The 16,640-nt window shown below is 38.4% G+C and overlaps 1 protein-coding gene across 1 annotated transcript; it reads left to right on the top strand.

Moving 5' to 3' along the window:
* The first annotated feature begins 21 nt into the window (after positions 1 to 21).
* Positions 22 to 6,463, top strand: LOC117337576 (cytosolic iron-sulfur assembly component 2B-like). The gene is made up of 5 exons (XM_033898617.1): positions 22 to 180; positions 1,518 to 1,597; positions 4,269 to 4,394; positions 4,790 to 4,835; positions 5,246 to 6,463. Exons 1-5 carry the CDS (start codon positions 60 to 62, stop codon positions 5,344 to 5,346), a joined length of 474 nt encoding a protein of 157 aa, XP_033754508.1. The 5' UTR covers positions 22 to 59; the 3' UTR covers positions 5,347 to 6,463.
* The last annotated feature ends 10,177 nt before the right edge of the window (positions 6,464 to 16,640 follow it).

Genomic DNA, 16,640 nt, shown 5'->3' with positions numbered 1-16,640 from the left:
GTATTTTATACATACTTTCTTAATCGACTTCCGGTACAATTTCCGGTTAAAACAACAACATGACGGGCACGTTAGATAATGCAAGTCCGACGGTTTACGAGGCAGCTAAGGAAAGGCAGGTCACTCCTGACGAAGAAAACGACGATATTGTTGATGGATTCGACGACAGGGAAGTTTTCGGTAGATTATATTTCTATATTTACGATACCATATGTATGCACGCCATTGATTCCTACTCCAACAATGTTAGAGGTTTTACACGGCGAGATACTGAATGTACTGAATAAACATGATATCAACTGGATACGTATAGTTCTTTCCACGTGGTCGGTTTTATTGTATGACTGTTTGTAAGAGCTATCTCCCTCGCCGTCAAAACCCTACTCGCCGATAAGTCAACGAAAGAAGCTATCAATATATAATAGCTGTAGCTGTAGTTAATATATACATATTAATTTCTAACAGTGTTTCCATGTAATGTGTTGATGTTGTGAGATTTATTTGGGTGTGTTTGGGTAGTTTTTGAGTGTTTTTGGGTAAATTGTTTGACCCCTTTAGACAGGCGCAGTCGGCAAAATCATATCCGATAGAAAAAGAGCCCCGATAGAAAAAGAGCCAACCAGTGGCCTCTCATGTTATAGGAGTACATTGATTCCCAGATAATATCATAGGCGCATGCAAAACGGCACCCAATGACACATCATTTCAATCGACTAAAAATCATATTTATTCAAACTAACACAGCGCACACTATATGCAATCGTCTTCAGGAAACATTCATCTTTAACCTACCATATCACTCAATACGAATTTTTACATCGAAAACACAATAACCGTGAAAACATCGCCGAATTCCTCCATCAGGACACCATTTTTCTAACTGCTCCCTCAGCCTGTCCAGATTCCTCATTTACATACAGAGTTGAAAGGTCATGTGTTTATATAATCGACTGTCACCGTTACAACCAAAACCCAGGTTCTCAGGCTTCAGCAAAGCCTCTTAGTCTTCTATAGCTTTTCTTTGGAGATGGATCAAGAGGGCCAAATCTGTAGACAGGAGTAAAAAATAACCTTTACCACTGGGGCTGGACTATGATGGCCTCTTGCATTTGCTCTCAAGGCAAACCACAGTGCTAGAGGAAAATTCCAACTTGCCTGATTAATATATTAGTGCTAGTAAGGCAAATTTAATTCATTTGCATCCACCCATATAAAAAAAATTTCCCTTCTAATTTTTGTTTGATTTTATACACATTGAAAATAAAGGATAAATACATATTTGACTAGAATATCTGAAGTAAAATCAACCAATTTTTTCTAACTATAACATCCTGGAAAAGTTATTCTGAGAAATTCAAAGAAGGGCTTAAGCTTCCAACAAGGATTCAATGATGTTATGACTGTAATGTAGGTTGATTGGCCTTGAATTACCCTGTACATGTATTATATTTTCTATTTAATGTAAAGACTACAGTGTGCTTTCCTAACATTTTTAACATCATTTATTTCCTTTACAGACTTGATTCGGAATATCAATGATCCGGAACACCCATTGACTTTAGAAGAATTGAATGTTGTGGAAAACTCCAAAGTTAAGGTAGGTAATCTCTACTTACATGTGTGGTGTTTTATTTTGTTTTTAGGGGTTTAAATGTTCTCACAACAGCCAGGGTCATATGAGGACGGGTGTCAAGGAGACACTTACAGCCAGGGTCATATGAGGACAGGTGTCAATTGCAAGGAGACACCTATAGCTACAGCCAGGGTCATATGAGGATGAGTGTCAAGGAGACACCAACAGCTAGGGTGATATGAGGATGAGTGTCAAGGAGACACCAACAGCTAGGGTGATATGAGGATAAGTGTGAAGGAGACACCAACAGCCAGGGTCATATGAGGACGGGTGTCAAGGAGACACCAACACCCAGGGTCATATGAGGACGGGTGTCAAGGAGACACCAAAATCCCGGGTCATATGAGGACAGGTGTCAAGGAAACAACCAGAGCCAGGGTCATATGAGGACTGGTGTCAAGGAGACACCAACATCAAGAGTCATATAAGGATGGGTGTCAAGGAGACACCAACATCCAGGGTCATATGAGGACGGGTGTCAAAGAGACACCAACATCAAGAGTCATATGAGGATGGGTGTCAATGAGACACCAACATCCAGGGTCATATGAGGACTGGTGTCAATGAGACACCAACATCAAGGGTCATATGAGGACGGGTGTCAAGGAAACACCAACATCCAAGGTCATATGAGGATTGGTGTCAAGGAGACACCAACAGCCAGGGTCATATGAGGACGGGTGTCAAGGAGACAACCATAGCCAGGGTCATATGAGGACTGCTGTCAAGGAGACACCAACATCCAGGGTCATATGAGGATGGGTGTCAAGGAGACACCAAAATCCAGGGTCATATGAGGTCAGGTATCAAGGATACACCAACAGTCTGGGGTCATATGAGGATGGGTGTCAAGGAGACATCAAAATCCCGGATCATATGAGGTCAGGTATCAAGGAGACACCAACATCAAGAGTCATATAAGGATGGGTGTCAAGGAGACACCAACATCCAGGGTCATATGAGGACAGGTGTCAAGGAGACACCAACATCAAGAGTCATATGAGGACTGGTGTCAAGGAGACAACCATAGCCAGGGTCATATGAGGTCAGGTATCAAGGAGACAACCATAGCCAGGGTCATATGAGGACGGATGTCAAGGAGACAACCATAGCCAGGGTCATATGAGGACTGGTGTCAAGGAAACAACCATAGCCAGGGTCATATGAGGACTGGTGTCAAGGAGACACCAACATCAAGGGTCATATGAGGACGGGTGTCAAGGAGACACCAACAGCTAGGGTCATATGAGGACGGGTGTCAAGGAAACAACCATAGCCAGGGTCATATGAGGACTGGTGTCAAGGAGACACCAACAGTCTGGGGTCATATGAGGATGGGTGTCAAAGAGACACCAAAATCCAGGGTCATATGAGGTCAGGTATCAAGGAGACACCAACATCAAGAGTCATATGAGGATGTGTGTCAAGGAGACACCAACATCAAAGGTCATATGAGGACGGGTGTCAAGGAGACACCAACATCCAAGGTCATATGAGGACGGGTGTCAATGAGACACCAACATCAAGGGTCATATGAGGACGGGTGTCAAGGAAACACCAACATCCAAGGTCATATGAGGATTGGTGTCAAGGAGACACCAACAGCCAGGGTCATATGAGGACGGGTGTCAAGGAGACAACCATAGCCAGGGTCATATGAGGACTGCTGTCAAGGAGACACCAACATCCAGGGTCATATGAGGATGGGTGTCAAGGAGACACCAAAATCCAGGGTCATATGAGGTCAGGTATCAAGGAGACACCAACAGTCTGGGGTCATATGAGGATGGGTGTCAAGGAGACATCAAAATCCCGGGTCATATGAGGTCAGGTATCAAGGAGACACCAACATCAAGAGTCATATAAGGATGGGTGTCAAGGAGACACCAACATCCAGGGTCATATGAGGACGGGTGTCAAGGAGACAACCATAGCCAGGGTCATATGAGGACGGATGTCAAGGAGACAACCATAGCCAGGGTCATATGAGGACTGGTGTCAAGGAAACAACCATAGCCAGGGTCATATGAGGACTGGTGTCAAGGAGACACCAACATCAAGGGTCATATGAGGACGGGTGTCAAGGAGACACCAACAGCTAGGGTCATATGAGGACTGTTGTCAAGGAGACACCCAACATCCAAGGTCATATGAGGACGGGTGTCAAGGAGACACCAAAATCCAGGGTCATATGAGGACTGGTGTCAAGGAGACACCCAACATCCAAGGTCATATGAGGACTGGTGTCAAGGAGACACCCAACATCCAAGGTCTTATGAGGACTGGTGTCAAGGAGACACCCAACATCCAAGGTCATATGAGGACGGGTGTCAAGGAGACACCAAAATCCAGGGTCATATGAGGACTGGTGTCAAGGAGACACCCAACATCCAAGGTCATATGAGGACGGGTGTCAAGGAGACACCAACATCCAGGGTCATATAAGAGGTCAGGTATCAAGGAGACACCAACAGCCAGGGTCATATGAGGTCTGGTGTCAAGGAGACACCTATAGAGGTACATATGAGGACGGGTGTCAGGGAGACACCTTTAATGATGGCGTGAGGGTTGAGTTCACATCCACAATTCAACACTGTAGTACTAGCTAGCCTGATCTGTGATTCTTGTGTTATAGGTTGATGATGAAAACAGCCAAGTGAGGGTCGAGTTCACACCCACCATTCCACACTGTAGTATGGCGACACTGATTGGCCTCTCCATTAGGGTGAAGCTTCTGCGTGCTCTGCCCACACGCTTCAAGGTAAAAAACAAAAAGAGGTTATCTTAATTAAGTCAGTTATTAATTTCATATTAGCTTTCAATTTGAAGTTTTGATTTAACCCTTTTTGGAAGAATGTGTTTGTGCATCTGTCTGTCTGTCTGTACAAAGCTTGCATACCAGATATTTTATGGACAAAATTAGTTTCATTAATATTAATGTTCAAATAATATTCACAAGTATATACACTTCTCTATTCCACTGCACTTGACAATATGTAAAATCTTTCAGTTGTTTCTGAAAGAAAGTGCTTGTTTGGTAGAGCTTTTCAGGTCCAGAGGTCAAAGGCCTGGTACTTTGAGAAAGGATTATATGCTGACCATCTAGGGACAGATAAATATGTGATAGCATTTAAATTTTCTTATTTGATAATTTAGGTTGATGTGACCATCACTCCTGGAAGTCATGCCTCCGAGGAAGCAGGTGAGACTTTTGCACTATGACAGACCTTGACAATTTGCATGAAATTAAGAATCTAGATTTTCCCAAAAGACCAAAGAAAGCCATGATTATATTTTTATTTTTAGTCTGTACATTTTATTCAGCTTGATGTTTACTTGTTTATTGCATTAAAAAAAACAATGAAAGAGATTTATACATGTGGTTGTCTTATCAGGAGTTATCTCCCTTGAAAGATTTCTTTATGAAAATTGGTACACCTATATATCATACCTGATGAAGTTTTTGAAAATGAAAGAGATTTTATTTTGACATTTTGCAGATTCTTCTAAGATTTATAACACTTTAATGACTTATTGACATCTTTGCATTATTATGTAAGATTATTAGTAGTGTCTTTCAGCTCTACTTTAGAATGTTTTTTTTTTTTTTAGTCAACAAACAGCTGGCCGACAAGGAAAGAGTGACAGCTGCCTTGGAAAACAGTCACCTCTTAGAAGTCGTTAACCAGTGTTTGGTCGCAAGAAAAATATGATCGGCTGGACATTATGTGTAACCCTAGAAAAAAACCCAAACAAATTATGACTTTAGATTCATCATCATTGTTAACCTATTGCTGGGATAGATGGCAATTCTCATTATGTAGTTGGCATTCTGATTCATTCCGAATTTGTCTGAATCTGACGTCGATGTGAAGTTGTATTCTGTCAATTTTCAGTTACTGGTTTAATAGATAAGGGATCAGTTGATAGCAAGTAGCGTAATTAACCAATGAGGTGCGAAATTCCCGAAATCTTATGTACAGATCTTATGAATTTCTTCGTCATGTGTTGATGTGGCCAGAAAAGCTGTGATATTGTAAATATGAGGTATTATGTTAGGGACGAGGCCATTTACAAGGTATATACATGTACTGTCCAGTACCCACACAATGGGCTCTTGTAGTACATGACCTGTCTACCTATAACAGTTGTCTAAACGTTTTGTGCCTTCAGTGTAAAGAGTAAGCCACACAGAACTTATACCTATATACCATAGATGTGTAAAATTTGAGAGTGTATGGGTCACCTTACCCAGGCTAGCCAGAATTTCCCCCTAGCCTATAGTGCTAGGTTGGCCTTGAGAGCGACAGGTCGCTAGTTCAAGTCCCAGAGTGGGCAGAGTATTTTTCATTACACTTTCCTAGTAGTACAGATTTAGTACTGTTGATAACTTCAAGTGAGAGCTATAGGAGATTGAGAGGCTTCCTTGGAGATAAAGAACCTTGCTTGTGGTTGTCTTAATTTAGCTTAGTGGAAGGATGTTTGCCTTGAGAGCGCGAGGTCGCTAGTTCAAGTCCCAGGCAGGGTATTTTTCATTACTCCTTCCTTTTACTGTTGTATGGGGGAGATTTGAACAAAGGGAATTAACTCTTGTAGATCAGACTACACTCAATTGCATAGCATCCTAATTTCATGTGACCAGTATGTGAAATGAAAGCTTCTACAGGAAGCCACCCGTACATAATTTGTGTAACATTTTGGTATTTTTCTTAGTATGATGTAATTATATATATCCATTACGACATAAGAGAAATGACTAAAAACATTGTAATAAACATATTCATTACTGTAAACAGAATTAAATTGAATTAAATGTACATCCCATCAAGATTTTGATATTTTTGACCCGCTTTGAGTATCCTCAGTCGCTTTTCAAATCCCTATCATCAGCACAGATTTGTCTCACCTGGTAATCGGTCAAGCACGACTAGCAGTGCTGATGTAAAGAATGGGACAAATACCCCATAAACACTATATACATGAGTTTATTACAATATTGTACATATTTAACAGTCACATATGCAATTATAGCAATATATACAACTCTCTCACAACTGACATACACATACATACACTCTGAATCGGGTGGTCTGCAATCCACAGATATAACAGAGTCTATATCCGGCAATCTTTCAACGACGGCTGAAGTAACATATATAGTATCCACATAGAAAATTGGTATGCTCAGGACAAAGGCTGTCAAGTCACGTATATGTGTCTGTCCACAAAGGACATATGTGAATAGAGTTGCCCACACAGGACACATGACACTAGGGTTGCCCACACAGGACATATGTGAATAGAGTTGCCCACACAGGACATATGGCAATACGGTACTCCTATAACATAAGAGGCCGCTGGTCGGCTCTTTTTCTATCGGATATTATTTTGCCGACTAGGCAATACGGTTGCCAACACAGGACTTACATTGTATGCAGATAAAGTTGCCCACAAAGGTCTGTATATAGTTACATCTGCCCACACAGGACATAGATTCTATGGAAATATGGTTGCCCACAAAGAACATCTCTTCAAACTTCCTGCACAGATCTTCATACCGTTACACTACTCCAATAATATTAGAGGTTTACACGGCAGGAAACTTTTGACAGGTTGTCATGTAATCAGGTGGGATAAGATCTCATATACGTATAGGAGTGACCATTACACATGCCCACAGCTCACCGACAGTCATGGAAGGATGAAACACGATACAGTTTAAATCAATGTCTCTGCTGTTTATAACTCAAAATTTGTATTCAACAGCATCTATCTTTAGTAAGAGTAAAAGTTTTCAGTATTATACTGAATTCAGTTTTTAAAAAATATCCCCACCCACCATATTATATGTTTGAAATGTTGACACTCTCACCCACGCTTGTGTGTTTTATATAATCCTCATCGATCCATCAATTTTGGATCACGGTTATTAAAGAAACGTGTCATACACATGGTCACGTGATAAAAAGCTGTTGATCGTGATGTTAGACAACGCTTGCCGACAAGATGATTTCCTTGACACGTTTGTAACCTTAGCAGTTCAATTACGTCAAATCAAGTAACGAAAGTATTTCACACACGAGGGAAAAAATATGAAAAGAAACATTCACCTTCTTGTAAGTGGGATACAGGAATCTTTATTTTCGTGTTTTTCAACATTGGATTGCTTAGAATTCGATATCTAAAATGATTCCTATTTCATTATTCACCAGAACGATAGTTTGAAATTATTTTTTTAACGGAACATTCCCAACATTCCTTCGTAAGGAATACATTAACAAATTTCAAATGTCGAAATTCATAATGGCCACCTGTTGGCCATCTTGTTTTCCTATCAGTCTAAAAAATCTATATGCACAACTAGAGACCAGGAGGAGTCTACATACAAAATTGGAGAACGTTTCACCTAAGATTTTCTGGACCAGGCTGAATATCAAATGGACACAACTAAGGACCAAGGGCAACCTACATTTGTATATGTGAAGTTTGAGAACAAATCCTTCCAGCACTTCTCAAGAAATAGCTATGACAAACTTCAATTGCCATATCCATATCATTTGCTGAAAATGACCCTGGTTCCATATTCAACGTTGAAAATGGACCCCACGATATACTGACCCGTTTCCATATCATTTGCTAAAAATGACCCCGGTTCTACATTCAACGTTGAAAATTGACCCCACGACATATTGACCCATTTGCATATCATTTGCTGAAAATGACCCCGGTTCCATATTCAACATTGAAAATGGACCCTACAACATACTGACCTATTTCCATATTTTTAGTTTAAAATGACACCGGTTCCAAATTCAACGTTGAAAATGGACCCCATAACATATTAACCCTTTTCAATATTAGATTTTCAAAATGACACCAGTTCCATATTCAAACGTTACAGTGGATCTTGGTTTATAAATAGTTTACCGAAAACATAGTTGAACAAATCTATGTCGATCAATATCGTATACATGTTTTATGAATAGCTTTTAATACTTAAAATTTATACAAAATGTCATTATATGTGTCACCAAAGGTCAAAGGTCAATGTCGATCAATATCGCATACATTAAAATATGCATATGCATAACAGTTTGAAGTTTATACCAAAGGTAATTAAAATGGACACAAAAGGTCACAAGTCAGATTCTTCATAGATATGGACCAATGTCGTATAAGGTCATATGCGTGTCTTATGGAGTTAAAAGTTACACCAAAGGTCATAGGTTATTTTTTTATCAATGTCTATCAATATCGTTTTCGTGCTATGTGAATATCTTATAGCCGTGATAAGTTATACCAAAGTTTATTAAATGGGTTACCAAAGGTCAAAGGTCAAATTATCAATTAATGTCGACCAATATTTTATCCATTTCATATGCATATCTTATAACGGTGAGAAGTTATACGAAAGGTCATAATCTGGGTCACCAAAGGTCAAAGGTTAATTTTTTATCAATGTCGACCAATATCGTATACGTTTCGTATGCATATCATATTACAGTTTGAATATATGCCAAAGGCCATTATATGGGTCACCAAAGATCACAGGTCAAATTCTTAATTAATTTGGTCCAATTTCATATACATTTAATATGCATATCTTGTAACAGTCATAAGTTATACGAAAGGTCATTATCTGGGTCACCAATGGTCACAGGTCAAACTATTAATTAATTTGGTCCAATGTCATATACATTTAATATGCATGTAATAGGAGTGGAAAAATGCACGGCCAGACCGGGGTTCGAACCCGGGACCTCCAAACACTAGCCGGATGCTCTACCGATTGAGCTACCTGGTCACCGATGATCGACCCGGTCCAGTTCCGCTGCATATCTTGTAACAGTGATAAGTTATACGAAAGAATTATCTGGATCAAGGTCAAAGGTTAAATTGTTCATGTCATATGAATATCCTACAACAGTGATGAGTTATGCCAAAGGTCATTATATGGGTAACCAAGGGTCAAAGTTCAAATTGTTAATCAATGTCAATCAATATCGTGTACTTGTAAAGGGACATCTTATTTAAAGTGATGCTAATGGTCATTATATATCTTGGTCACTAGTTGTCACGAGTTAAAGTGTTAATCAATGTACATAAGTATTATATACATTTTATATACACTTCTCATAACAGCCTAATGTGAGATCAAAGGTCACCTGAGGTCACAGGCCATTTTATTTTACCAATGTCCTTCAATATCGTTTATACATTGTATCATGTAAGCATATCTTATCGCAACATCTATGACAATATAAACTGGTACCGAGATCCAATACTTTTATGTGGTTCACTATTCAACGGGGTCCATTTTCAACGGGTATGTAAAGAAAATTTGATATTTGGTTCCGTTTTCCACGGCATCCCGTTCCATTTTCAACGTTGAAAATGGGTTCCATGTTCCAGGGGGTCCATTTTCAACGTTACATCGGACGAACGGACAACCGATTAAGAGCGATTTGAATAGCCCACAATCTGACGACAATAATCGGGGGTATCTATGCACAAAAAAGTGATATTCCGATTTGTAACTGGTGTCAAAATCCCGAAACAGAGACCCAAAGGGGTTTGAGGACACTAACCCAAGTGTTGTACAATTTCCACACATTATAAAAATCATTGTTACTGGAATTTTTCATCCTCGGTCGGAATTTTTTCTCAGGTTAATAACTATTCCTGATTAAAGGGCTATAACTGTATAATATATGTATGTGTCTTTGTGACAAGTCACGAAATTCCACATCGAGGTGAGCGTTTGGTGTTGATCAGTTGCCGCCAAACGGCATTTGTATCATACTGGAGAACATTGTCCTCAATCCAATTTGCAGAGCCTGAGTAACTTTGACGTAGTATGACACAGTATGGTGAGAAGTAGGTCAAGCGGGAGTTATTGACTGTGCACGTAATAACGAGTCTGGTTAGTGGAGGATCACGTTACTATCACGCGATATGAGTTATTCAAATATCTTAGTAAAAATGCATTTACATCGCATGCTTACCTTTGCCGCAGTTTGAAGTTTTCATACCCTGAAAGGCAGCTTAGTATATCTAAATATGAATTTTAAACAGATATAGACTATGTCGGCCCTCTATATAAAAAAAAGACCGATTTTCACGTATATTTGGATGGCTACATGATTTGATTCTGTATATTTCTTTTCTACCGCACCTACATACATCATCCGACAGTTTTTTTTTTTTTTTTTTTTAATGACCCAATATTACTGGGTGATACGATAAATTCCAACTAAGTTCCATTTTAAGCGATTCATGGTTTCATTTGCAACATTGAAAACGGACCCGGCAATACTAGAGCTCTGAATGCTATGTTCTGCTCAGCTTTGATATTAATCATAAAATTGCCATATTTTTTATGATCCGAAATATGCCCCACATTCTACTTATCAATATTTTCGGACAATATAACTTGGAATTGATATGCAAGAGCCAGTAGGTTTAGTTTCGAATCATTATATGGAGTCGAAGATTTTTGTATGCATTCCTGAGATTTAAGTTAATTCATGCATAATTAATTTTTCATTGATTACACACAGAATGCGGCTTTGTGATTGTTTGAGATTTTTTCCATTCCTCTATGAAAAAAATCCGAGAATGGCGCGAAAAATGTGACGTCACAATATGGCCATTGGCGTTGCGTATTGATTTATGAAAAATAATCCCTTATCAGATCAGTTGAATTGTACATAAAACATGTTTTGATTTTGAAAATCAATTTTGAAAAATCATGTAATCGTTGATGTCAATTATGTTTAGGTTCATTGAGGTACGAACTAAAATTGTTTACAAACTTTTGTAAGAATCCGCGGATTCATAAAGTTTGCAAACAATTTTTCTATACCACAATGATACTAAAAATACTTGACATCAATGCTTAAATGTGTCTGGTTTGATCATTAACAGAGAGGATATGACGGCGCCAGATAATCACGTGACCATCCACCGCATTCTATACCTTCCATATTAAATTGTGAAATCTGAACATTATTTAGCAGTGCTATATCCCTTCTGCCCTTGACTCTTTAAGTTTTCATAAATATGAGTCATTTCCCGGAGGAAGTTGTTTTAAAGTCTTGGTAATTCTTCTTTTTATAAATAATGACGTGATTGAAAGAACGCTGTCATATTGAAAGAAAAACCAATACGATCTTACGGATTCCATGAAATCTGTTCAATTGAAACTAATTTTGTATGGACGTCTTGTATACACTCCAAACTATTTATACAATTACTGCTACAGAACGTGGCCTTTCAGACAGCGGAATATATTTTCCTTGACCTCCGGAAGTGGCAATATCAAGCATCAATCAACCACATTGCCGACATAAAGAACATTTAACAAGTATTTCATTTGGTATAGTTTGATTAGGAACCCGACGTATATTGTGAAGCAGTGTGATGGCCGATTCTTTGACAGCGACACTGACCGTCTGTTCTGTCTAATAAATGGCGGTAGTTGGACATGGAAGTCTATGTACAATATACCAGACGTAATTTTCAGTTCGTGATACCGACTTTCGATTCAACAAGAAGACTTTGTCAACAACAGGATCTTGCACCCAATGTAATCTTTTTGATTTTTTTTCAGTAACATATAATTAGGTTTAAATTAAAAAGTTCAATAAATTAGTATAACATTTTCTACAAAGTAATACACTTTCATTGTTTCGTTGTTTATAAACAAAATATAAAGGAAATCAAAACAGAGAGCAACATTGATGAGATGAAGTTTCCGTTGAGAACATGGACATATTAATTTATCTCTCTCTGGCGATAAAATGCTTTAACTCCTTTAAAAACACAACAACAATGCTACAGACAGGATCAACAATGCTACAGATAGGGTCAACAATGGTACAGATAGGATCAACAATGTCACAGATAGGATCAACATTGTTACAGATAGGATCAACAATGCTACAGATAGGATCAACAATGTCACAGATAGGATCAACAATGTTACAGATAGGATCAACAACGTCACAGATATGATCAACGATGCTACAGTTATGATCAACGATGCTACAGTTATGATCAACAATGCTACAGATAGGGTCAACAGATATGATCAACGATGCTACAGTTATGATCAACGATGCTACAGATATGATGAACGATGCTACAAATATGATCAACAATGTCGCAGATAGGATCAACATTGTTACAGATAGGATCAACAATGTTACAGATAAGGTTTAAAATGCTACATATCAACAATTCCGCAGATAGGATCAACAATGCTACATATAGGATCAACAATGCTACAGACAGGATCAACAATGTCACAGATACATGTAGGATCAACATTGTTACAGACAGGATCAACAACGTCACAGATACGGTCAACAATGCTATGAATGTATTTGAAATACTTAATACCCTGAAAATATAAATCAGGATATCCAATTACAAACTTGTAAACAATCTCATGGAAATCATCTGTTCATGGCTTCGTTTAGTTCATGTTACGTTACGGTTTCGTTATTCAGTCCGTATTCTCAGTTGTTTTTGAACATATATGAATGTATTTCTCTGGTGTGGACGGCTAGGAACCACACCTTCATGGAAATTTTAAATCAAAATCATCATCATTTGGGCTATAATTATATTGTACAAAGCCGTCTTCGAGTTGTTTAAAGAAACTTACACATTTTAAAATCAAAATAATTATCTAATGTCCATTCTATCTCAATAACTCCAAATATATGGTAGGCGTGGAGTATTGGCCTTTAGGCGATAAGCAGTTTGAACTTATTATTTTCATATCTTGACGTCAATGAAGTGTTAATGAAAAACATGTGCAAACGTTCGATCGCACCTTATTACCAAAAGCAGATGTCTTATGGATTCAAAAATATACATCATGACAGACGAAAATTTAACAGTTGTTAAGTATTTATGAGGTCAAATTTCTATGCACGATTTCTGGAAATTGCGATGACCGGAACGGGATGAATGGAAGTAAATAATTTAAGCCACGAGGGCAAATCTGGCATCTGTTTTTCTTCTTAACTATTTTGCAATGTTCAGTATTCATGCAGCTGAGACGTCACCGTTTGCCTAAACTTATTTATTGAATTTCTGATTTTCACAATGGGATAGTTTCATGATTAACATCGTGATCTCATTTAGACGTATTCTATTTCCTCGTGCGATATACGTCAGACATGTTCGATACTTGTTGATATGCCTTATGGTTCTGTTGTCACCATCCTTATTACGGTTTTGATGAGGATGTGACTTACCCCGGATTTGTCCCAGATTGGCATGACAGGTTGTCGTTGGTGAAGAAGGTCGACGCTCAACCCCCAGAAACACCTGGTCTTTTTCATGGGTCTCCACGCAGTTCGTATTTCCCCCTCATGTTATCGATTTTGAATACAAAATCCGGTTTCGTTTGTACGCTAGTATTCTCTGTTGACTATGTTATCAATGGGGTTCATCGAGGAGTTATCCCTCTTGACGTCACTAGGGGGCGCCCGTGTTTTAGTTGGTATTCATAGACTGGATTACCTGCCTTAGTACCATTTCTCTCCGCAGGCTTCGCTCATGAATACTCATTTGGTTTTCGAAGCGAAGCCTAGCGGAGTGTAGAAAAACTACGGCAGCTAATCCAGTCTATTGGTATTCACTCCTCGGAAACGTAAACAATATGGCGTGTGACGGTTGGAAAGTCGAGAACATACCAACTAGAGCACAAATGCCATCTGGCGGTAAAATGTGCAGCCGATGAACCTCATTGCTTTGAATGCTTCGATACAGAGTTAGCTTGGCCTGGAAATCTCGGATACTTGTATATAGCTTCTGTAATCAACTGTTGTTTATTGTTTATTCAGAGCTAATGACTACCTTTCGTTCAGCTTCGTTTGAAACACTTAATGAACAAAACAACCAGACTGCTGAAACAAGCTTCTAACCGATCCAGATTACAATGACATAAAAATATCATCTTGCTGTAATTATGAAATGATGGAATGCACATATTTCATATGGCTGCACTGAATTGAAAATAACTAACCATTTCATTGGTCGCGATGTTAATTGACCTGATCCAGACAGTTTCATTTTTTGCTATTTATGTGTTGGCGATATTCTGAAGCTGTGGATTTCATTTCCTTTACTAGTTAAACATATCTAACAAAGATTTTATTGATAAAATCATAGCTTGTCATCATTTCTGTTTTAATATTAATTTGTTTGGTCATTTACTCTGACTTGCATGTACTGTACATTTGGCAATATTAGCATAGGATTTAAACTCGCGGTCATTTTATACATGTTTTTATTTAAGCCTTGACGTCATTTTTTTTAGTTTCATCGGGGTATGAACACAATTTTGTTTGCAAACTGTATGAATCCCCGTAGCTAATTCTTACAGAAGTTTGCAAACAAAATTTGTTTCATACCCCGATGAAACTAAAAAAAATTGACATCAACGCTTATAATTAATTTTTGAAAATGATTTTCTAATTTAAAACATGTTTTATGTACAATTTTACTGGTTTTAAATGGGATTCTTTTTCGCAAATCAATACGCAACGTCGATTGTCGTATTGTGACGTCACATTTTTCGCGCCATTCTCGGAATTTCTTTCATAGAAGAATGAAAAGAATTTTTCGACCAATCACATTTGAGTATTTACCATGAAAACAAAGAAAAATTAATTATTTAAAAATGAATGCATAATTGAATACCCGCGAGCTAAGTCAGACCGGATCAATCGAAAACTTTTAGCTCGTGAATTTTACAGTATATACAAGGGTTATTTGATATGTTGCGAGCCTCGTATTGAAGGAGGTACTCAAGGATGTTCTTTTTTAGTCCTACTATTTTCTGACTATATAGAGCCGTGTACCAAAGGACTGATCTCATTTGGTTAGTTTATATCGACTTTACAAAATGGACAAAATCGGTTAGGGTGAAAGAGTCTGTCATTTCCATGGCTGCCATTCATGATTGTGGCTTTAAATTGATTGAGCATCTGTCTTATTCACCTGATCTCGCTCCATCGGACCGTCACCTATTTCCAAAACTTAAAACAACTATTTCAGGCACTCTAATCCTAACCCTAACCTGCAGGGGTTGACTTTCTGAACAGCCAAGAGAAGGGGTTCTATGAAAGTGGCATGAAGGCCCTTAAACACTGCTGACAAAAGTGTATAGATACTGAAGGTGATTATGTTGAAAAATAATACAATATGTCTGGCAACATTCAAATCCTTCAATATGAGACTCACAACTTATCAATCAGCCCTCGTACGTACTCTATTTAGGCTTATTTTCGGGCACCACATTTCTGGCCCTAGTATCACTGATGACACAGAATGACGAAACATTCAGCTTTTACCTTATCTTTCAACACATTTGTATTTCTAATCATTCATGTGTCGTTTGTAAAGTACTTTGATAATGAAGGGCGGTTACGCTGCAGGTGGACTGTACGTCCCCGACATTGAACGTTACACTTTGTGCCAAGTTGAATTTCTTATGAGTAGTGACACTGGTTCAATAATAAAAATGATAATATTACAATAATATGACATTGACAATTTTATTAAATACCACATGTCTTCAAATAAGTACAATAATAAAGCATGCCCAAGTTGTTATTTTGCCTCGTTCTAGCTTACTATCATTATTATTTCCATCTAGATTATAAGAAAAGAAGTTACAAGATACAAGTTCATTTACAAATCAATCAAAAATAACAACCGTTTGAAATTGGCTTGCAGATTCAGTATATTTCTCTACATTCCTGTCTAATCTTCATAACTACCTATATTTAGAAGAATCATCATGCTTCAAGGGGGCCTCGGTGGCTGAGTGGTTAAGGTGTCCCGACACTTTATCACTAGCCCTCCACCTCTGGGTTGCGAGTTCGAAACCTACGTGGGGCGGTTGCCAGGTACTGACTGTAGGCCGGTGGTTTTTTCCCCGGGTACTCCGGCTATCCTCCACCTCCAAAACCTGATACTTCAAAAG

The sequence above is a fragment of the Pecten maximus genome, chromosome 11, assembly GCF_902652985.1.
Source record: "Pecten maximus chromosome 11, xPecMax1.1, whole genome shotgun sequence".
Lineage (NCBI taxonomy): Eukaryota > Metazoa > Mollusca > Bivalvia > Pectinida > Pectinidae > Pecten > Pecten maximus.
This window is presented reverse-complemented; position numbering and strand designations above follow the sequence as displayed.

Excerpts from the sequence above, each read along its gene's own strand:
- LOC117337576 (XM_033898617.1), top strand. The coding sequence starts at position 60 with ATGACGGGCACGTTAGATAATGCAAGTCCGACGGTTTACGAGGCAGCT. Across the intron at positions 181-1,517 it reads CGACGACAGGGAAGTTTTCG|ACTTGATTCGGAATATCAAT; the intron begins GTAGATTATATT and ends TTTCCTTTACAG. Across the intron at positions 4,395-4,789 it reads CTCTGCCCACACGCTTCAAG|GTTGATGTGACCATCACTCC; the intron begins GTAAAAAACAAA and ends TTGATAATTTAG.